This window comes from Oncorhynchus kisutch, linkage group LG13, assembly GCF_002021735.2.
Source record: "Oncorhynchus kisutch isolate 150728-3 linkage group LG13, Okis_V2, whole genome shotgun sequence".
Classification (NCBI taxonomy): domain Eukaryota; kingdom Metazoa; phylum Chordata; class Actinopteri; order Salmoniformes; family Salmonidae; genus Oncorhynchus; species Oncorhynchus kisutch.
The window spans coordinates 27,353,394-27,376,563 of record NC_034186.2 but is presented as its reverse complement, the minus strand read 5'-3'; the positions used below and the strand labels follow the sequence as shown (position 1 = coordinate 27,376,563).

Sequence of the window (23,170 nt, the reverse complement as noted above, 5' to 3'; positions counted from 1 at the left end):
CTCATTGGTTGACATATCTGGTGAGCATGCAAGCTATGGAAGAAGTGGGACATTTTCACCTTCCAGGAAATGTATACAGATCCTTACAACATCGGGTCTTGCATTATCATGCTGAAACATGAGGTGATGGCAGCGGATGAGTGGCACAACAATGGGCCTCAGGATCTCGTTGCGGTTTCTCTGTGCATTCAAGTTGCCATCGATAAAATGCAGTTGTGTTCGTTGTCTGTAGGTTATGCCTGCCCTTACCATAACCCCACCGCTACCATGGGGCACTCTGTTCACAACGTTGACATCACCAAACCGCTCACCCACACAATGCCATGTCTGCCATCTGCCCGGTACAGTTGGAACTGGGATTCATCTATGAAGACCACACTTCTCCTCCAGCTGGTGGCCATCCAAGGTGAGCATTTGCTCACAGAAGTCTGTTACGGTGCTGAACTGCAGTCAGGTCAAGACCCTGGTGAGGATGACGAGTAAACAGATGAACTTCTCAGATATGGTTTCTAACAGTTTGTGCAGAAATGATTTGGTTATGCAAACCCACGATCCCGCAGGCGAAGAAGCCGGTTGTGGAGGTCCTGGTCTGGTGTGGTTACATGTGGTCTGCAGGTGTGAGGCCGGTTGGAAGTACTGCCAAATTATCTAAAATGACGTTAGAGGTGGCTTATAGTAGAGAAATTAACATTAAATTCTCTGGCAACGTCTCTGGTGGACATTCCTGCAGTCAACATGCCAATTGCACGCTCCCTTAAAACTTGAGACATCTGTGGCATTGCATTGTGTGACAACTGCACATTTTAGAGTGGCCATTTTTTGTCCCCAGCACAAGGTGGACCTGTGTAATGATCCTGCTGTTTAATCAGCTTCTTGATATACCACACCTGTCAGGTGGATGGATTATCCTGGCAAAGGAAAAATACTCACTAACTGGGATGTAAACAAATGCACAATTTTAGATAAATATTTTTTTGTGCTATGGAAAAATCCCCTGATCTTTTATTTCAGCTCATGAAACATGGGACCAACACATAACATGTTGGGTTTATATTTTTGTTCTGTATACTTGGTCCCAACAGAATAAATAAACGTTTTATTCTCAAACTTTTCTCTGGTGTTTATTGATGATGAACCCTGGAGTGATTTTCTTATGCTATTTTTTTCTGGCAGATTTGAATCTGAAATCTTTTGCATAAAGATCCCCCTACCCACAGCTGATTTGATACAGCACTGCCTCTCACTCACACATACTCTCTCTCACTGCCAAAGAATGCAGCCGTGTTATTTACAGTAGATGAATCGTGTGGTATGGTTACAGTCTCCAGACTACATGGTCAAGAGAGACAGTTACTGCGAGGTGGGTGTGATTTAAATAGCCCTGGGCTGGAGGCGGGAATATTACCTGTCTGTCAAGCAAAATCAATATTTTAACTGGCCATCTGTTCTGTTAACAGCCATGAATGGGCGTGCAGACTTTCTGGCAACTGCTGCACATATTTGTACGCATGCGCAGAGAGAGACCCGTTAACTGTCAAATTGATCAAATTGTCATCGAGTTGTTTCACTGGCTTAACCGTGTCGAATGAGATTCAAAGTCCACCGGAGGAAATGTTACCTACACGATTCTCTCTTTGACTTTTTGGGATCGTCTTTTCCAACAGGAAGTAAATATTAAACACAGGGTGTAACTTGCGTTTGGGTTAGGCTTGCTCGCACAGGGTGTCTGGACCACGGCGGTGCCAAGTTGGATTTGACAGTACCATTGCTAACGTTAACAGCAAGACAAGAGAGAGAACTGATTTTTAGACCGACTACCAGGTATCCAGACAGCCGCTAGCTAAAAAACTATAAATAATGAATACATATACAAACTTACTATTTTTTTTAGTGGCATGCCGATTCAATAAATATCAACCAGGGCCAGCACTCACTTGAAGTTGTTGTTAGCCCTGCGATAGCTACAATAGCTTGCTCACTGGTTGTTGTCAGCTCAGCTATCAAAATATCCCAAATAACATTATTTTTGAATGCTTAAATTTATTCGTGTAAATTTGGCAAATTTGCTTGTCCACAATTATGTCATTCTTCCCAGGTTAACCGAACCAGAAAGTTCGGTCCGGATGGTGTTGTCTGTACAAATTCAGGTGGTTGACAGTCGGACGGACACTGTCGCCATGGGCAACCGGGGGATGGAGGAGCTGATCCCCTTGGTGAATAGGCTCCAGGACGCCTTCAGCACCATTGGCCAGAGCTGCAACCTAGACCTGCCGCAGATAGCGGTCGTTGGCGGTCAGAGCGCAGGCAAGAGCTCTGTGTTGGAGAACTTTGTGGGCAGGTATGGTCGTCAGACCTAGCTAGTGATCATCAACCATAAGACATCAGCTAATGCACCAGAACCATTCATGTGCAGGAAACCATTCATGATGTTATTCAATAATGGGTTATTCAGATGCTGGCTGTTTTGAGTTTGGTAGAGATTCATGGTTCCCAACAGTTGACCTCTCCAAATGAATGCACACTGCAGACAGACGTCCTCTCCTATTCAGTGAGAGCTAGCATGGGTTGTTTACTAAACCCTCTGCCAAGGGTAGTTATGTTTGAAGCAGCTGATCCTTCTCCATTGTTACAAATTAGTTAAGTTATGTGACAATAGGCATGATGTGTAAACAAGTGTTTTCAGATCATAGCAGATGGAGAGAGGAGACAATAAGATTATCTCCTTCTCTTTCTCAGAATGGTTGGCATGAAGTGGGGGCTCAGGAGGAAGGGGAGGATCATCCTACTCAGTGAATTCCATAAAAATAAAAACCGTGAAATGTTAGGTTATCCTTTTTAGATTAAACTAGACTAAATATTTTCACGTCACAAAATAACTGATTGAAACACTGTTTTGCAATGAAGGTCTGCAGTAGCAGCAACAGCAGTCTCCACCAGTGTAACTGCTAACCTGCTTGCTGTCAGAGCATGTGAGGGCAGTTGGAAATCCCGCTCATTTATCATGGAGCAGTGATTGTGCACGGCTCCTGTGCTCCATGTCCTTTCCAACGCTCCACTGAAAACCGCCCCGCTCTCCGAGGAAAAAAAACTGACACTCCAAATTCGCGCCATTCATAAAAATCCCAATTTAACCAACAGCCATCTATTTTTGTGACTACCTGGACCTACCATTTGGTTTTGAAGTATTGAAACCAAAGCATATGGATTTGAATGAAAAGTAGCTATTTTAATTAACATGAAAAGGTGAATGTAAGAAGCGCTTATCATTTCAAATAGACTACATGCCATATTAAACAGCATATAAACACTCTAAATAGGTCAGGAGCCAGACAGGGAGCCTAAGAAGTGTATATTATTATTATTATTAGTCTATATTATTTCAATTATTTCAAGGCTATAGCTTATAAAGAAATACATTGTGAAGCTTTTGCAAGTGCGATACAATAGACTGGTAGGGACATAAAGCGCTCAGCATTTAAACAATATTTAGTTGGATTAAATCATCTATAAATTGCGCATATAGGCTGTGACTTACTTAGAATGAAATACAAATTAAACGAAAGTGTCTTTTTAATTCATTTTTAGAAACACCAGTTTGGCCAGTCTGTGGATTCAGGCTCGCCTGGAGAGCAGGCCAGCAGCGGAGAATATCCTCCCCGCGGTTGCAGAGCCACTGGGGATCCTAAACACCCTTTAGGCCTCTCTTGCCAGGCTGGGCAGAGATGCAGAGTTTTTTATATATTTTTTTATAGGCAGGCCTAAAGGTTTCTAGGCTAAATAACCCAATCAAAACGGAACGTACGAATATCCCAGGTCTATAGGGCCAAAATCAACTATGGCCTATTGTATAGATAATAGAACAACATTAACATTGTTTAAGAGATCTGATTTAAAATAAAATACTTTGCTACAATTACACACTTAGTTATCTACCCAACTCTTTCCTTACTTTTAGCATGTGCACGTAGTAAGTACACCATCAGGCCTTTCGGGATCGGTAGGATAGTCAGTTTTACTAGGGTAAGTTTGGCGGCGTGAGTGAAGGAGGCTTTGTTACGAAATAGAAAGCCGACTCTAGATTTGATTTAGGATTGGAGATGTTTGATATAAGTCTGGAAGGAGAGTTTACAGTCTAGCCAGACACCTAGGTACTTATAGATGTCCACATATTCTAGGTCGGAACCATCCAGGGTGGTGATGCTAGTCGGGTGTGCAGGTGCAGGCAGCGAACGGTTGAAAAGCATGCATTTGGTTTTACTAGCGTTTAAGAGCAGTTGGAGGCCACGGAAGGAGTGTTGTATGGCATTGAAGCTCGTTTGGAGGTTAGATAGCACAGTGTCCAAGGAAGGGCCAGAAGTATACAGAATGGTGTCGTCTGCGTAGAGGTGGATCAGGGAAACGCCCGCAGCAAGAGCAACATCATTGATATATACAGAGAAAAGAGTCGGCCGGTGTAGGCCGTCATTGTAAATAAGAATTTGTTCTTAACTGACTTGCGTTGTTAAATATACAGTAGCAATAAAAAGTATGTGGACCCTTTGGAATTACCTGGATTTCTGCATAAATTGGTCATCAAATTTGATCTGATCTTCATCTAACAACAGACAAACAGTGTGCTTAAACTAATAACACAAATTATTGTATTTTTCTTTTCTATATTGAATACATCATTTAAACATTCACAGTGTAGGTTGGGAAAAGTATGTGAACCCCTATGCAAATTACTTCTCCAAAAGCTAATTGTAGTCAGGAGTCAGCTTGGAGATTGGAGATGTTGGTTAGAGCTGCCTTGCCCAATAAAAAACACTCACAAAATGTGAGTTTGCTATTCACAAGAAGCATTGCCTGATGTGAACTATGCCTCGAACAAAAGAGATCTCAGAAGACCTAAGATTAAGAATTGTTAACTTGCATAAGGCTGGAAAGGGTTACAACATAATCTCTAAAAGCCTTGATGTTCATCAGTCCATGGTAACACAAATTGTCTATAAATGGAGAAAGTTCAGCACTGTTGCTACTCTCCCTACGAGTGGCCATCCTGCAAAGATGTCTGCAAGTGCACAGCGCAGAATGCTCAATAAGGTTAGGAAGAATCCTAGAGTGCCAGCTAAAGACTTACAGAAATCTCTGGAATATGCTAACATCTCTGTTGACGAGTCTACGATACATAAAACACTAAACAAGAATGCACGGAAGGAGCCACTGCTGTCCAAAAAAACATTGCTGCGCATCTGACGTTTGCAAAAGTGCACCTGGGTGTTCCACAGAGCTACTGGCAAAATATTCTGTAGACTGATGAAACTACAGTTGAGTTGTTTGGAAGGAACACACAACACTAGGTGTGGAGAAAAAAGGCACAGCACACCAACATCTCAACCTCATCCCAACTGTAAAGTATGGTGGAGGGAGCATCGTGGTTTGGTGTTGCTTTGCTGCCTCAGGGCCTGGACAGCTTGCTATCATTGACGGAACAATGAATTCCCAAGTTTATCAAGACATTTTGCAGGAGAATGTTAGGCTGTCTGTCTGCCAATTGAAGCTCAAAAGATGTTGGGTGATGCAACAGGACAACGACCCAAAACACAGATGTAAATCAACAACAGAATGGCTTCAACAGAAGACAATACGCCTTCTGGATTGGCCCAGTCAGAGTCCTGATCTCAACTCGATTGAGATGCTGTGGCATGACCTCAAGAGAGCAGTTTACACCAGACATCCCATGAATATTGCTGAACTGAAACAGTTTTGTAAAGAGGAATGGTCCAAAATTTCTCCTGACCGTCGTGCAGGTCTGATCCGCAACTACAGAAAATGTTTGGTTGAGGTTATTGCTGCCAAAGGAGGGTCAACCAGTTATTAGATCCAAGCGTTCACATACTTTTGCCACCCTGCACTGTGAATGTTTACACGGTGTGTTCAAAAAAGACATGAAAACGATTAATTGTTTGTGTTTATTAGTTTCAGCAGACTGTGTTTGTCTATTGTTGTGACCTAGATGAAGATCTGATCAAATCTTATGACCAATTTATGCAGAAAATTAGATATTACGAAGGGTTCACATAATTTTTCTTGCCACTGTATATACACTACCGTTCAAAAGTTTGGGGACATTTTGAGCCTGTAATCGAACCCACAAATGCTGATTTTATTAAAAATAAAAAATAAATCACCTTTATTTAACCAGGTAAGCTAGTCGAACAAGTTCTCATTTACAACTGCGACCTGGCCAAGATAAAGCAAAGTAGTGCGACACAAACAACAACACAGAGTTACACATGGAATAAACAAGCGTACAGTCAATAACACAATAGAAAAAAAAGAAAATACAGTGTGTGCAAATGGCGTGAGGAGGTAAGGCAATAAATAGGCCACAGTAGCGAAGTAATTACAATTTAGCAAATGAACACTGGAGTGATAGATGAGCAGATGGTGATGTGCAAATAGAAGTACTGGTGTGCAAAAGAGCAGAAAAGTAAATAAAAACAATATGGGGATGGGGTAGGTAGATTGGGTGGGCTATTTACAGATGGGCTATATACAGCTGCAGCGATTGGTTAGCTGCTCAGATAGCTGATGTTTAAAGTTAGTGAGGGAAATATAAGTCCCCAGCTTCAGCGATTTTTGCAATTCGTTCCAGTCGTTGGCAGCAGAGAACTGGAAGGAAAGGCGGCCAAAGGGGGTGTTGGCTTTGGGGATGACCAGTGAGATATACCTGCTGGAGCGAGTGCTACAGGTGGGTGTTGTTATTGTGACCAGTGAGCTGAGATAAGGCAGAGCTTTACCTAGCATAGACTTATAGATGACCTGGAGCCTGGCGACAAATATGTAGTGAGGGCCAGCTGACTAGAGCATACAGGTCGCAGTGGTGGATGGTATAAGGGGCTTTGGTGACAAAACGGATGGCACTGTGATAGACTGCATCCAGTTTGCTGAGTAGAGTATTGGAAGCTATTTTGTAAATGACATCGCCGAAGTCGAGGATTGGTAGGATAGTCAGTTTTACGAGGGTATGTTTGGCGGCGTGAGTGAAGGAGGCTTTGTTGCTCCAGATACGCAACAAGTCTAAAGAAGGCCAGTTGTATTGCTTCTTTAATCAAAACAACAGTTTTCAGCTGTGCTAACATAATTGCAAAAGGGTTTTCTAATGATCAATTAGCCTTTTAAAATGATAAACTTGGATTAGCTAACACAATGTGCCATTGGAACACAGGAGTGATGGTTGCTGATAATGGGCCTCTGTACGCCTATGTAGATATTCCATAAAAAGTCAGCCGTTTCCAGCTACAATAGTCATTTACAACATTAACAATGTCTACACTGTATTTCTGATCAATTTGATGTTATTTTAATGAACAAAAAATATGCATTTCTTTCAAAAACAAGGACATTTCTAAGTGACTCCAAACTTTTGAACGGTAGTGTATATATTTTTATTTAAACAGTATTAACCGCCAATGTTGGCATTTGAGAGTGAAGTGGTTACTGGCTGCCTGATATGGCTGTGTGAGAGTGATGGCTGTGTGAGAGTGATGGCTGTGTGACAGTGACCAGCACTTGGTGGCTTATCTAGCAGGCTCCCTGCTGAGGACTGGGTCTGTGCTGAAGGACTGGAATCAGAGAGAGGTCAGGGAACAGAGTATGCCTTAGAGCACGTGCAGTCAGTCATTGAGCTAACAGAGCTGAACTGAAGAGGGCATTGTGTTGCTTTCTTCCCTCTCTCTGTGTGCTGATGCTTGATGTCTCCTCCTTACTGACTGACATATAAGCAGGACCTCTTTCAGACAGGCATGACGCAGCCTCTACTTCATTTCCTATCAACTGACCCTGGAGGAGAGCTGTTGACCTGGTGAGAACTCTCTCTGCTGCCGTACGACACACAGACACACGTCCACAGTAACAGGCTAACAACAACACTGAAGCGTGTCCTTGGCAGAATGTGTCCCCTTTATCAGTGTTTTCTGTCTCTGACTCACTGACTTCATGTCTGAAGGCTGAATCCAGCTGTATCTCCTGCCCTGAGTGTCAGTCCTTCCTCTCTCCAGGGATGTTGTGTTGTCACAGCTGAATTATAAATGGAGGTAGGATGCTGTAAAATAAATACAAAACGGGACAACAGGAAAAAGGTGGCACTCTGAAGTTGGAATGAAAGACAATAAATACGTCATCGTGTTTTCCACACATTATTGCTTTGTACTTGATACTGTAGCCTGAGTGGGGGCTTGTTTTGACATTGAGATGTAGAGCTATTGTATGTAGAGCTATTGTAATACGTTAGAGATGCTTCAGGTTCCAATGGTGTGCTTGATATCATCTTTCTCTTGTCTTTTAAAAGTAAAACAAACCTCCACTAGCTGTGTCCTAGTCGTCACACATAAATGAACATGCCCCTGCCTGCACTGGAAAAACCTAGACCGGTATGTAAGCCCTCCACAAATAAGTGTTGTAGTAGTAAAGATGGTGAGGTTGAGAGAGCCGGTCTAGTATTTCAGACTCTGATAAAATGTGCTGGCTCGACTTGGCCAAGTGTGCATTGGCTCTGAGCCTCTGACTGCCCTGGCATTGTGCCTTAGAGTGGAGCTTCCTCTATAGAGCTAATACACAGACGCACTGTGTATCTGTTGTTTGGCAGTGAGAGAGATGCCAAAGGGGGTCAGTCTTTAATCTCCTGACTCTTCTATTCCTCTATCCCATTTCTCTTCCTCTCCTCTCAGGGACTTCCTCCCCCGGGGTTCTGGCATTGTCACCCGCAGACCCTTGGTCCTCCAGCTCATCTCTGCCAGCACAGGTAACACACACACACACACACACACACACACACACACACACACACACACACACACACACACACACACACACACACACACGTGATGTAGGATACATCACATTAGACTTCTGTCACTCTGTCTATATGTGACTATCTGTCTGTCTGTCTGTCTTCAGGGACAATTATGGAACGCTGTTAATTGTACACAACTAGGAGGCACATCGTACTGCTCTGTTCCCCTAAGCTCCAGGGTTTGTTATCTGTGTAGTGCAGATACAGCAATGATGTCATATATACAAACGAGACTAGATATCTGACGCCTGACGTATGTGTCCGAAGATTGGTATAATATATTTATATTTGATGTCTGTGTGAAATGGGCATTGATCCCCTGCATCTCTCTCTCTCCCACCCCTCTATCTCTGTAGAGTATGCAGAGTTTCTCCACTGTAAGGGGAAGATGTTTTCAGACTTTCAGGAAGTTCGCCAGGAGATCGAAGCAGAGACAGTGAGACTCACTGGAACCAATAAGGGCGTCTCTCCTGTCCCCATCAACCTACGAGTTTATTCCCCTCACGGTACACACACCACAGTGTACTACTCTTACACACTCCCCACATGGTAGCACACCCTGCATCTCAACCTAAACCGGATGCTTCAATGCATAAATATGTGTGTCTGTTTGTCCTCAGTGTTGAACCTGACCCTGGTGGATCTGCCTGGCATTACCAAAGTGCCTGTAGGAGACCAGCCGGCTGATATAGAGTACCAGGTCAGACACATCAGTACAATTCAACAATATTATAAGACAATTTCTCCCACCCTTCTTCTCCTTTCATAAATAAAGTTGTATTGTATTTGTTCCCCAGGTGAGGGACATGATCATGCAGTTTATCTGTAAAGACAACTGTCTGGTCTTGGCTGTGACTCCAGCTAACATGGACCTGGCCAACTCTGACGCTCTCAAACTGGCCAAGGATGTGGACCCTCAGGGTGAGACCAGAAGGACAGAACATCTCCCCCAGCACCTTTTCACATAGTCCAAATCATAGATATAGCATTCTTTCTTCATTCTTTTTTCAATGGTGAAAATATTCAGTACATTGGAAGTGAATATAACATGGGTACTGTTTGACTTTCTTTTTCATTGTTTTCCACCAGGCCTGCGGACCATAGGGGTGATCACTAAGTTGGATCTGATGGACGAGGGAACGGATGCCCGGCACATACTGGAGAACAGGTTACTGCCTCTACGCAGAGGTACATGGGCTTTTATTACCATAATGTTCCCCATAATGTTCCAATAATGTTCCCATAACATCACCCGTGACCAGGCTGAGGTAAGTGTTGAAATGGAGGCTTGATGTCCTCCTGCCATGCTGAGCTCACGGGTGGAGTTACAGTATTACAATCAGTGCCAGCCTGCCCTGGGAGTGTGTGTGTGGGGAGGGGGGTCAGGGTCTAGGCTGGCTGGCTGGGTAAATCTGTGCCAGGTGCAGGGTCATGCTTGATCCTTCAGGTAATACATTATACATGGAGCCTACTGTTAGTACTGCTGTTACAGTAGAGAGATTAGAGTTGAACTGCCTTGAACCTCTGCTGGCCTGCTGAACTTAGATGACCTTCTGAATCCTGCATCCACAGATGTAGTGATGTGTAATGCATGGAGACAGCTTACTCTCTCCTCTCCAGGTTATATCGGGGTGGTGAATCGTAGTCAGAAGGACATTGATGGGAGAAAGGACATTAAGGCAGCTCTGGCTGCAGAGAGGAAGTTCTTCCTGTCTCACCCTGCATACAGACACATGGCTGACATCATGGGTACCCCCTACCTACAGAGAGTCCTGAACCAGGTACACAAGAACATACACTGATACGTTTTGACCAGATAACTGTTCAAATCAGCTTTTTCTTTATTGTTTGTGTGTGTGTCTCTAACTCTCTCTACAGCAACTGACCAATCACATCCGAGACTGTCTGCCAGTGTTCCGCAGTTGTCTCCAGAGCCAGCTCCTAGCCCTGGATAAAGAGGCTGAGGAGTACAAACACTACAGAGCTGACGACCCAGCACGCAAGACAAAGGCCCTACTACTGTTAGTACACACACACGCACGCACGCACACCCGCACGCACCCACGCACGCACGCGGACGCACGCACGCACGCATGCACGCACGCACGCACGCACACACACACACACACACACACAACTAACATAATACACTAATGCTCTATTGATGTGTGTGCAGGCTGATGCAGCAGTTTGCAGCCGACTTTGAGAAGCGTATTGAGGGCTCAGGAGACCAGGTGGACACTATAGAACTGTCAGGAGGAGCCAAGATCAACCGCATATTCCACGAACGCTTCCCCTTCGAACTGGTCAAGGTCAGCCTGGGTGTGGGTGTGTGTGTGTGTGTGTCTCACCAGCTTTCGCTCAGTGTGTATCACGTCTTACCTTGGGTGTGTGCGTGTTTGTATCTTCAGATGGAATTTGATGAGAGGGAACTGCGGCGGGAGATCAGCTATGCCATCAAGAACATCCACGGCATCAGGTGTGTGTGTCAGAGGGGATACATGCTTTGTTGGGCTCAATGGTCTCTGTCACCACTCCTATTTCACCACTCCTATTTCTGTCTGGCTCTCTGTATCTAGGACAGGTTTGTTTACTCCAGACCAGGCGTTTGAGGCCATAGTGAGGAGACAGATAATCAAGCTGAAGGGTCCCTGTATTAAATGTGTGGACATGGTCATCCAGGAGCTGATCAACACTGTACGCCAATGCACCACCAAGGTAACTACTGCTGTGTGTGTGTGTGTGTGTGAGACAGTAACACCATCATATCTCTTGTTATTTCTTGTCTCTAGTTGGGCTCCTATCCAAGACTGCGAGAGGAGACGGAGAGAATCGTTACCACAAACATCCGGGACAGAGAGAGTCGAGCTAAAGACCAGGTCTCTCTCTCTCTCACACACACACACACACACACACACACACACACACACACACACACACACACACACACACACACACACACACACACACACACACACACACACACACACACACAAACCATAAAATATAGAGACGGTGTGTGTGTTCTCTGTACAGGTCCTGCTGCTAATCGATGTACAGGTGGCCTACATCAACACTAACCACGAGGACTTCATTGGCTTCGCTAAGTGAGTTCTCCCTGTCTATGTTTTCTGGTCATCATCATATGTGGGTTGGACATGATGATGATTAAATGAGGAAAAATTGTCTGATGGGAGAGTGACTGTGTGTGTGTGTGTGTCCCAGTGCGCAGCAGAGGAGCGCTCAGACTAATAAGAAGAGCATTGCAGGAAACCAGGTGAGTTTCACATAGCTTAGTTACTGTATCTCAGGTAATGAATGTCTTAGGTTTTATTCTCTGATGCTAATACGTGTGTTATGAGAAGTTAACAAATGTACATCTGGAATGGCAGCTGATGTGGAGGTTTACTGTATGTAGGAAGAGCAGGTGAACCTGCCTGGGCACACAGTGTCTGCTCCATTCTAACCTCCCTGTTCTCTCCTCTCTCCTGTTACAGGGTGTGCAACCAGTCTCCAGTCTAATAGTATGAGTAGTCCAGTCTCTGTAAGGCTAAACCCTCACTGCTGACTCATGGCTGCCTCCTACTGAGACACTGTTTGTACCTCTCACTGGTTGTCTCCTGTTCACCAACCTCTCTAACCCACAGCTCCACTGCTCTCTTTTCCACCATCTTTCCACAGACTGCACTCTGGCCCTACTCCCTCTGCCTGCTCCCCTCTCTCTCTGTGTGTGTGAGCAGCACAAAATGGCGCTGAGTTGTAAACTTGGCTCGGGTTTCTCAGATCCAAGCGCAGCTGTCTGGTCACTCACTAAACACAAACACTAGGGACAGCTACATCAGTTTTTGTGTATGTGTGTCACTGCCTCATCCCCCTTTCTCTCACTTCCTCCTCTCTTTCATCCTCTGTCCAAATCGGTCGGCTTTTAGCCGTCAGCTCTTTTTCTTCCTTCCTGTCCTCTTCACTGCTCTCTCACTCAGTCTCATCACTGAGCTCACAGTTTCTCTCTCCCACAGTTCTTCAACAGTTTTTTTCTCTGGGACTATTTCTTGGTATTATTTTACCATAGCGTACCGTCAATGTCTTTATCATTTCTAATGTTTATTAACCTCATACTCTTTGTGTAGCTTTGTATTGGTCAGAGAAATGTGGTAAAGGACTTGGCAGAAATGACCACTAGTGATGTAATGACTGGGTGAGGGGACATTTCAATTTTCTAACTGATCCTCTGTCTCAACAGCTGATCCTCTGTGCACCCATTACATATCTCTCTCAATCTATGTGCATGTATATGGATCTCTGTTTATGCATGTAGCATGCAGTATATCTGCTCTCTCGCACACTGTGACCCATATGTAAGATACATCATCCCACCATCTCGCTCGTTCTCAAGCTAAGCTCCACAGCACCTGCCTCTCTCTCTCTAAACCTCCCAGCTCAGAGGGATAGTTCACCCAGACCACATATTGACTCTTCTATTTACAACTTGCTAACAGGACTCGTGACACACATTGTTTTACCTGAACAATTCTAATGCTGGGCTGTAGCTAAGTAGACATATAGTACAATCCCAGATCTTAGCTAGTTGACATACTGTAAGGGCTTCATAGCCTACTGTCTTTTGTACCCATGAGCTGAGGTAACTTTGTAATCTGAGTGAACTATCCTTTTAATCCCTCCCAATTTAACCTCTTCTCAGTCCCTCCCCTGACATCACCCCTGACCTCAGATCTCTTCACAGGTCATCCGTAAGGGCTGGCTGACCGTCAACAACATCAGTATCATCAAGGGCGGTGCGAAGGAGTACTGGTTCGTCCTGACCGCTGAGAGCCTGTCCTGGTTCAAGGATGATGAGGTGAGCACAAAGTCACTGATCTGGTCTGATGATGAGACGACTGAAGCTGCTAAAGCTTTACTATTGATGCTTACTAGTAGAGTAGTGACGGGGGGGTCGACACAGTTACATATCGGGATATTATTTTTGATGATATCGTTTTGACAATATCGCAATATTATTTTTGCACTAGTTGGCTGTACTTGTACCATAAAACTCCAGTACTTTTCCTTCATAGGTGGTTTTCCATCTTCTTTTTAAATAGGGAGCCAATTTATTTTTCAACACTAATTTCTATGACTGATGAAAAGTAGTTCTCATGGCTCTCTTGTCCCTCTGCAGTAGACATACAGGGCCTTCAGAAAGTATTCACACCCCTTGACTTATTACACTTTGTTGTGTCAAAGCCTGACATTAAAATTGATAACATTTAGATTTTGTGTCACTGATAAACACACAATGCCCCATAATGTCAAAGTGGAATTATGTTTTAGAAATGTGTACAAATTATTTCAAAATAAAAAGCTGAAATGTCTTGTTATTTCAAGCCTAAATAAGTTCAGGAGTAAGAATTTGCTTAACAAGTAACATAATAAGTTGCATGGACTCACTCTGTGTGCAATAATAGTGTTTAACATGATTTACCTGATCTCTGTACCCCACACATACAATCAGTGAATTTCAAACACAAATTCAACCACAAGTCCAGGGAGGTTTTCCAATGTCTCACAAAGAAGGAAACCTATTGGTAGATGGGTAAAGAAAAAAACAGACATTGAATAACCCTTTGAGCATGGTGAAATTATTAATTACACTTTGGATGGTGTATCAGTACACCCAGTCACTACGAAGATACAAGCATCCTTCCTAACTCTGTTGCCGGAGAGGAAGGAAACCATGAGGAGTTTAATGGTAGTGATAGGAAAAAGCTAAGGATTGATCAACAACATTGTAGTTATTCCACAATACGAACCTAAATGACAGTGAAAAAAGGAAGCCTGAATGGAATAAAAAATATTCCAAAACATGCATCCTGTTTGCAATAAGGCACTAAAGTAAAAATGCAAAAAAATGTGGCAAAGATATGAACTATATGTCCTGAATACAAAGTGTTATGTTGGGGGCAAATCCAACACAACACATCACTGAGTACTACTCTTTATATTTTCAAGCATGGTGGTGGCTGAATCATGTTATGGGTATGCTTGTCATCGGCAAGGGCCTTTTCAGAAGTACAATAACCTGAAGCACAAGGCCAAATATACGCTGGAGTCGTTCAATAAGACAACATTGAATGTTGCTGAGTGTCCTTGTTACAGTTTTGACTTAAATTGTCTTGAAAATCTATGGCAAGACTTAAATGGCTGTCTAGCAACAATCAACAACCAACTTTGCATAGCTTGAAGAATTTTTTTATAATAATGTGCAAATATTGTACAATCCAGGTGTGAAAAGTTCATAGAGACTTACCCAAAAAGACTCACAGCGATTCTAACATGTATTGATTCAGGGGGTTGAATACTTATATAAATTAGATATTTCTGTATTTAATTTGCCCAAAATTCTAAAAACATGTTTTCACTTTGTCATTGTGGGGTATTGTGTGTAGATGGGTGAGAAAAAAAAAACATATTTAATCAAGTTTGAATTCCGGCTGTAACACAACAATGTGAAATAAGTCAATGAATACTTTCTGAAGGTACTGTGAGCAATATGTTTGGAACATCGAATCATAATAAAATCACAGTATCGAATCGCAATACATACAGAACCGTGAGAATCGCAATACCGTATCGGCACTATTGTAATAATATCTTATGAGGTTCCTGGCGATTCCCAGCCCTATAGTAGAGACTGGACAAAATACACACCTGAGCACCCCAGACCAACACACACACATTTATTACACATACATTTCTGTTAGCTACAAAATAACTCCAAATACTACTGTCTTCTGCAGTAGGGGAAGGGAGAGTGTCATACAGGGAATGTAGGAAAGACATGGGCAGCTAGAGTTCGAGTTATCATCATTATCAAGCAGGAAGTCTGGGGTATACTGGCTAGGATTGGCTCTGGGAGCTGTCCGTCAAGCTGTAGGTGCGATGTGGTTTGTCCGTGGGTCAGCGGGGCTGCCATCTGTCTGCCTGTCTGTGCCTGCTGTACAGGATAGGAAGGTCTGCACAGCAAGTGTAGACAGGCAGACACACCACAACACACTCTCTCAGCCTAGCACAGCACTGCTCGCTCATGAGGTCCACAGACTGTGTTTGTTGGTGTATGTGTGTCAGTGTGTTTTGTGATGGGCTGGCCTGTAACTTAGGTAACTCAAATGAACACATGTAAGTACAGAGCTGGTCCAATACTACTTCAACTAAGCCCCACTCTTCCCCTGCTCCCCCTCTTCCTCCTCTGGGAGTTGAGGCATTTGGAGCAGTTCACTCTGACACAGCTGGAGCTGCCCCAAGCCAAACCAACACACACATCTCCTTAATCATTCATTTATTGTCACTCATCACGTTCCTTTCACAGGGGTATAATGGCAACAATGATCTAAATAACACAGTCTCTTCTAACAGCAGTGTCTCTGACAACACTACTGATAGGAGAACTACTACTAGCCTGGCTGGTACAGGAGGTTCTAGTGCCCCTTTGCTCTGCCTTCTATTTCACAATATTACACATGACAATATTAGACTTTACTACACAGACTGTACTTCAGTGTAGTTACAGGTATGCTGGGAAAGAGGTAATAATCTATGGTGAAATAGTAATCATAACTCTTATCTAAAGGGCAACAGGGTTGACTACTGTTGGAGCCCTGTACTCTCTCCATGCACCGACAGTATCTGTGTTTGTCTCAGTGAGGGGGATGTCCACTGTAATAAATGATCCTTACTATCACAGCTACATCAGCATGCTGCCCCAACACCACTGTAGGCCTCAGACACACTCCTCGAGTTAGGCCCAGGCCAAGCTTCTCTCTCGTAGTCTCCTCTATTTGAACCCACTTTCTCCACCTCCCAAAAATGTTATCTTTTTCTTTCCCCATTCCTATCTCTCCCTTTTCCCTCTCTTTTTCTTTCTTTCTCTGGCCCTTCTTCTCTGATTCCCTCCATCTGTCCTTCTCTTTCCTGCTCTCTCCCTCCTATTCCCCCTCTTGCTGGGTCTCTCTCCTTTTCCCTTTCCCTCTCTCCCTCACTCTCTCTGATTGGCAGTCTCTTTGGGCCTGTACACATTCCTGGCTGGAGAACTCAAGGTTTAGTCCAAACAGCCGCTTAGCTTCCAACATCTAGCTAGAGAAATCCCACATGGCCGCTTCTTCACTTCAACCCCCCCCCCTTCCATGTCCCCCTTCTCCCCCTCAGACTCCCCCACTCACAACTCTTCCACACATCCAGATCACCTAGCCAGACCACCAGACTTCAGACACCCTTTCTCTCTCACTCTCCCTTATGATCTCTTACTTTTTCTTCAGCTCATTCAATCATGTCTCATGACAGTGTGGTCACCGTTACTTATTTTCCTTACATAAACACACATGCTGTACCCAGTCACACACAAACACAAACTCCCTCCCATATTTGCTGCTCACACTCTTCTCAAGTATAGATACCCATCCATACGTTTAATCTAAACAATGTATACACACTAATCTCCACACACTAAACAGTGTATAATCTCTATATAACATTAAACAGACAGACATTCCTCCTTCCCTCTCTCCCTGCCTGACGGGCAGCCTGAGGAAATACAGAAGACCTGCGCCCATACTCACCTTATACACATTCCCATACAGCACCCATACACTCACATTACACTGTACATACACATTCCCATACACTCACATTACACTGTACATACACATTCCCATACACTCACATTACACTGTACATACACATTCCCATACACTCACATTACACTGTACATACACATTCCCATACAGCATCCAACCATTATAATCTACAGACTCACCTGCAGCTTTTTACCACAGCACAGTAGGGTGTCTGTCTGTGTCCGGTCTGCTTGCTATATCACACAGTCAGTCTGCAGAGAGACCCAGTTTCAGATAGAGCATCTTTGATATATGATCCACCATTAGCAGCCTGACACACACACACACACACACACACACACACACACACACACACACACACACACACACACACACACACACACACACACACACACACACACACACACACACACACTGACCGCTTACTTACAAATATAACAGGCCTCTAGGCTTTCGAAACACAAACAGAACAACAACGTACTGTAGCAGCAGACAGCAAAAGGCAAACCAACAAAGACCAACTCATACATCTAGTCCCAGTGTGAATGTGCATATATGTGTGTGTGTGTATATGCTCGTGTGTGTGTGTTTTGAGAGAGAGTGGTGGAAGCCATTCCTTGCCCAGTCTAACCAATGTGCAGACTACTGTACACCAGTAAGACCCTGAACAGGTAGTCTGAACACTGGGATGACGGAACAGGACTCACTCTCTCCTCTCCCTCTTCTCTCCTTCTATTTCTTTCTCTCCGTTCCTTTCTCTTTGCTTTTCATCTCTGAAGTGTTGTAGGAGTAGAAAGATTCTTCATGTCTCCTCTCTCTCTGTTTTATCTTCTCTCATTCCTTTCTTTTATCTTGTTTTTCACCCATCCAAAGGTTTCATTGACAAACTGGTTAAAGGATTCTCAATGTCTCCTCTCCTTTCTCGTCCTGAGTGAAGGGTGAGGGGTCGCACACACACTGGCTGTCCTCTTCTATTGGTCTGGGTCCTGTTCTGGTCGCGGCCCGGCCCGGTCCAGTGTGTGCCGGGGATGTGAGGGACTGCGTCCGAGCGAACGAGTATCCAGCCTTGACGTGGCACATTCACTCTCACCACTGGGGATCTGCCAGTGCACTTAGTGAAGGCATAACGAAAAAAGGGGGGAAAGGGATGGAAGAAGGGAGGGACTGAGGCGCCATATATGGGTTGTTGGGACCCTTGGGAATCAACTTTGGAGTGGTCTGCAGTTTCTCTCTCTCTCTCTTTCTCAAGCGGTACCAGATGTCTGTCGTCTGTCGGAGCGCCAGCCTCTCTCTCTCTCTATTTTTTTTTCTTCCTTTCTAACAGGAAGTGGGCCCCTCTGTAAAAAAATAGAGCGGAATGAAGGAAGAGTTGCAGGGTTCAGGAGAGACCAACACACACACACTGGCGTGTGTGAGACAGACCTACACCTTTCAGTCTCTTTTTTTTCATCTTTACCTTTCCTGGACAATGGGGCGCTCCTTTTTAGGCCATATCTTCATCCCTTTCTCCATCTCTTCCTTTCCTCTCTCTTTCTCCATCTTCCCCCTTCTCTCCAACCATCCTCCCTCTCCACTTTTTACTGTAGTGGTTTCCTGAGAATAGCCCCTCTGGAAGGGGGAGTAGAGTGGAGGAGAGGATAAGCGAGAGGGGAGGAGAAGGGTGGATGAGAAGAGAGAAGGGAGCAGGGTGGCGAGAGAAATGTGGAGAAGAGCGAGGGGAGAAGGGTGGAGAAGAACGAGGGGAGAAGGGTGGAGAAGAGGGGGATGGAGAAATGTGTTTTAGAGCTTCACTTTGAGTAATGACTTTCACATGTAGGATGGCTTCTTTCTCTCCCTATCTTGTTCTCTTTCCTCCTCATCTCTCACTCACTTTTCCTTCCCTGTTTTATTCTCTCTTTTTTCTCTCACTCACTCCATTATTTTCCACTATGTAATGTAGAGTAGTCCAGTCCCTTTATGCATCCTAGCTAGCTCTGTTTCTCTGCTGTTTCCACCACAGAGAAGAATGTTAACAAACCAATAAGACACCTCCCTCCATGCTATACTTAAGCAATACGGGTATATGGTCAATATACCACGGCTAAGGGCTGTTCTTAAGCACAAAGCAGATTGCCTGGACCAGTGGTGTAAAAGTACTTTAAAGTACTAAAGTAGTTTTTGAGGGTCTCTTTACTTTACTATTTATGTTTTTGCCAACTTTTACTTCACTACATTCATAAATAAAATAATGTCATTTTTACTTCACTACATTCCTAAATAAAATAATGTCATTTTTACTTCACTACATTCCTAAATAAAATAATGTCATTTTTACTTCACTACATTCCTAAATAAAATAATGTCATTTTTACTTCACTACATTCCTAAAGAAAATAATGTCATTTTTACTTCACTACATTCCTAAAGAAAATAATGTCATTTTTACTTCATACATTTTCTCTGACACCCAAAAGTACTCGTTACATTTTGACAGGAAAGTGGTTCAATTCACACACTTATCAAGAGAACATCCCACGTCATCCCTACTGCCTCTGATCTGGCGGATTCACTAAACACAAATGCTTAGTTTGAAAATGTTATCTGAGTTGGAGTGTGCCCCTGGCTATCCGTCAATAAAAAAATAACAAAAAAATTGTGCCATCTGGTTTGCTTAGTATAAGGAATTTTAAATTATTTATTTTACTTTTGATACTTAAGTATATTTTAGCAATTCCATTTACCTTGATACTTAAAACCAAATACTTATAGTATATTTATTTTACTGGGTGACATTCAGTTTTACTTGAGTCATTTTCTATGAAGGTATCTTTACTTTTACTCAAGTATGACAATTGAGTACTTTTTCCACCACTTGCCTGGACACAGCCCTCAGCCGTGGTATATTGGCCATATACTACAAACCCCTGAGGTGCCTTATTGATATTATAAACCGGTTACCAATGTAATTACAGCAGTAAAAATAGATTGATATACCACAGCTGTCAGCCAATGGGGCTCGAACCATCCAGTTTATAATAGAGCATATTTTCTCTGCATGCTGTTTCTGCTTTGACCAGAACAGTAGACCTATCAATACCATCACATCTCTCTCTCTCTCTCTCTCTCCCTCCGTCTCCCTGCCTCCATCCCTCCCTCGTCTCTCCCCCTCCATCCCTCCCCCTGTCTCTCTCCTTCCATCCCTGCCCAGGAGAAAGAGAAGAAGTACATGTTACCATTGGACAACCTGAAGCTGAGAGACGTGGAGAAGAGCTTCATGTCCAGTAAACATGCCTACGCCATCTTCAACACCGAACAGAGGTGTGTGTGTGTGTGTGTGTGTGGTTAAAGTGGTGTTTTATGAGACAAGGTTATGACAGACATATCTGAAAGAGATGGAGGGTGAGGTTCAGGACTTTGACACCCTAACTTTGTGACTTCCTCAATGACAGAGAGAAGCAGTGGGTTACTGGACTGAGCAGGCTAGGGCTGAGCTGGGTTGGACCTGGCTGGGTAGGGCGTGTGGACCATAGTATACCAAGGGCAGGCTCATTAAGCAGCTATTCAATGTCAGAGTTCTGGACCAGAGACGAGGCTGTTCTTGTTAGGAAACTATTTCTCAGATCGCCACAAGGAGGGAAAGAAAAGAGAAAGAGGGCTGGGTGGGGTGAGAGTGGAGGAGAGGGAGCGATCAGCCAGGAATGTGTCAAATCGTGTCCTACTGCGCCCCCTTCTCTGTCTCTGTGTGTGTGTGTGTGTGTGTGTGTGTGTGTGTGTGTGTGTGTGTGTGTGTCTTTGTGTCCAGAGTGCTGATGCCGTATGTCTGTCTGACATTTATCAGAACCTCAGGAAAGTCCCTGATCTGAAGGCAGGGGGAGAGAGAGTGTGGAAGGGTAAAGGGAGAAAGATGCTAAAATTCCTCAAGAGGAGAGAAGAGGAGAAAAACTCCCTGGACACAGCGGAACTGAGCGAGGAAAAAGGAGAGGAAAAAGTGGGATTTGGGAACTGGTTACAATCCAGCCATTGTAACGCATTGAGTGAGTTAGTGAGTGGAAGTGAGAGAGCCCCTTTCTGGCCATCTGACCAGCAACATCTCCAGCAGCATCTGGTCTACCATCAACGGATCAACCAGCCTGGCATACAGACACTTGAGATGTCATGGGATACTGTATGTGGTGAGGCTGCTCTCCATAACACTCAGCCTTCGTTTGGAGACAGACAAATATACACACCACCAACATCGGCAGCTTAGAAAACACGAGAGAGGGAGAAACAAAAGGAAAGGAACAACAGAGTGATCAATAGAATATTTAACAGATGAGTGTGTGTTTTAACAGATGGGCTTTAGACAGCTCCAGATTCCTGCCACTGTCAGACGCAGCGGCGTCTCCCTGACTGGGGGGGGGGAGAAGTAGAACGGGGAAGATGAGAGAGCGAAAGATTCATTGTGTGTGAATAGGTGTGTTCCAGTACTCATAGCATGCCCTGTGTGAGACCTATGTTGTAGTCATGTGTATGCATATGGAATGCAACCTCAAACCTGGAAATGAAGGTGACTATTTGACTGTATCTATTATAATTGTTAGAACATAGAGTACCAGTCAAAAGATTGGACACACCTACTCATTCAAGGGTTTTTCTTTATTTTTCTCTATAGCAAGTCTCTTCTTCTTATTGGTGTTCTTTAGTAGTGGTTTCTTTGCAGCAATTCGACCATGAAGGCCTGATGCACGCAGTCTCTCCTCAACAGCTGACGTTGATGTGTCTGTTACTTGAACTCTGTGAAGCATTTATTTTGGCTGCAATTTCTGAGGCTGGTAACTGTAATGACCTTATCCTCTGCAGCAGAGGTAACTCTGGGTCTTCCTTTCCTGCGGTGGTCCTCATGAAAGCCAGTTTCGTCATAGCGCTTGATGGTTTTTATGACTGTACTTGAAGAAACTTTCAAAGTTCGTGAAATTTTCCGCATGTCGCAAAGTAATGGACTGTTGTTTCTCGTTGCTTATTCAGTCTGTTCTTACCATACTTTAGACTTGGTCTTTTACCAAATAGGGCTATCTTCTGTATACCTTGTCACAACACAACTGATTGGTTCAAAAGCATTAAGAAGGAAAGAAATTCCACAAATTAACTTAACAAGGCACACCTGTTAATTGAAATGCATTCCAGGTGACTAGTGTGCAAAGCTGTCATCAATGCAAAGGGTGGCTACTTTGAAAAATCTCAAATATAAAATATATTTAGAATTGTTTAACACTTTTTTGGTTACTACATGATTCCATATGTTATTTCATAGTTTTTGATGTCTTCACTATTATTCTACAGTGTAGAAAATAGTAAACATAAAGAAAAGCTCTTGAATGAGTAGGTGTGTCCAAACTTTGACTGGTACTGTATATAAGAACTATAGGAACCTGGAGCGGGGTATAGGTGTTTTTAAGCTGCTGGCTGGGAAATGTAGTTTGATGACGTAGCTGACCGTATGTAATGTTATTGTAGGAATGTGTATAAGGACTACAAGTTCCTGGAGCTGGCGTGTAGCTCTCAGGAGGAGCAAGACAGCTGGAAGGCTTCTCTGCTGAGGGCCGGAGTCTATCCTGAGAAAGTCACTGTGAGTACCCTAGTCATATCCCCTGACCTCTAAATCTGACCCTTAACCTCTAACCATAAACCATGATCTATAAAGTAACTGAATATTGTTACCCTGACCCCTAACTTTTCACCCTGACAA

At 43.8% G+C, this 23,170-nt stretch overlaps 1 protein-coding gene across 4 annotated transcripts in view; it reads left to right on the top strand.

The window, feature by feature from the left end:
- Positions 1–1,519: 1,519 nt before the first annotated feature.
- LOC109902685 (dynamin-2) overlaps positions 1,520–23,170 on the top strand; it is a 28,824-nt gene continuing 7,173 nt past the window's right edge. Inside the window, exons 1-19 of one of the 4 annotated variants that reach the window (XM_020499265.2) lie at positions 1,520–1,821; positions 2,096–2,338; positions 8,712–8,785; positions 9,193–9,342; positions 9,457–9,536; positions 9,634–9,757; positions 9,926–10,024; positions 10,457–10,617; positions 10,715–10,857; positions 11,013–11,148; positions 11,248–11,315; positions 11,416–11,533; positions 11,629–11,715; positions 11,873–11,943; positions 12,062–12,113; positions 12,334–12,360; positions 13,578–13,691; positions 20,651–20,760; positions 22,939–23,050. In XM_020499265.2, the coding sequence (XP_020354854.1) occupies positions 2,124–2,338; positions 8,712–8,785; positions 9,193–9,342; positions 9,457–9,536; positions 9,634–9,757; positions 9,926–10,024; positions 10,457–10,617; positions 10,715–10,857; positions 11,013–11,148; positions 11,248–11,315; positions 11,416–11,533; positions 11,629–11,715; positions 11,873–11,943; positions 12,062–12,113; positions 12,334–12,360; positions 13,578–13,691; positions 20,651–20,760; positions 22,939–23,050 (1,941 nt within the window). In that variant the 5' untranslated portion in view covers positions 1,520–1,821; positions 2,096–2,123. Of the gene's footprint in view, positions 1,822–2,095; positions 2,339–8,711; positions 8,786–9,192; positions 9,343–9,456; positions 9,537–9,633; positions 9,758–9,925; positions 10,025–10,456; positions 10,618–10,714; positions 10,858–11,012; positions 11,149–11,247; positions 11,316–11,415; positions 11,555–11,628; positions 11,716–11,872; positions 11,944–12,061; positions 12,114–12,333; positions 12,361–13,577; positions 13,692–19,402; positions 19,665–20,650; positions 20,761–22,938; positions 23,051–23,170 lie in introns of those variants that run through there. The other 3 variants (XM_020499264.2, XM_020499266.2, XM_031785918.1) reach the window with 3 other exon arrangements.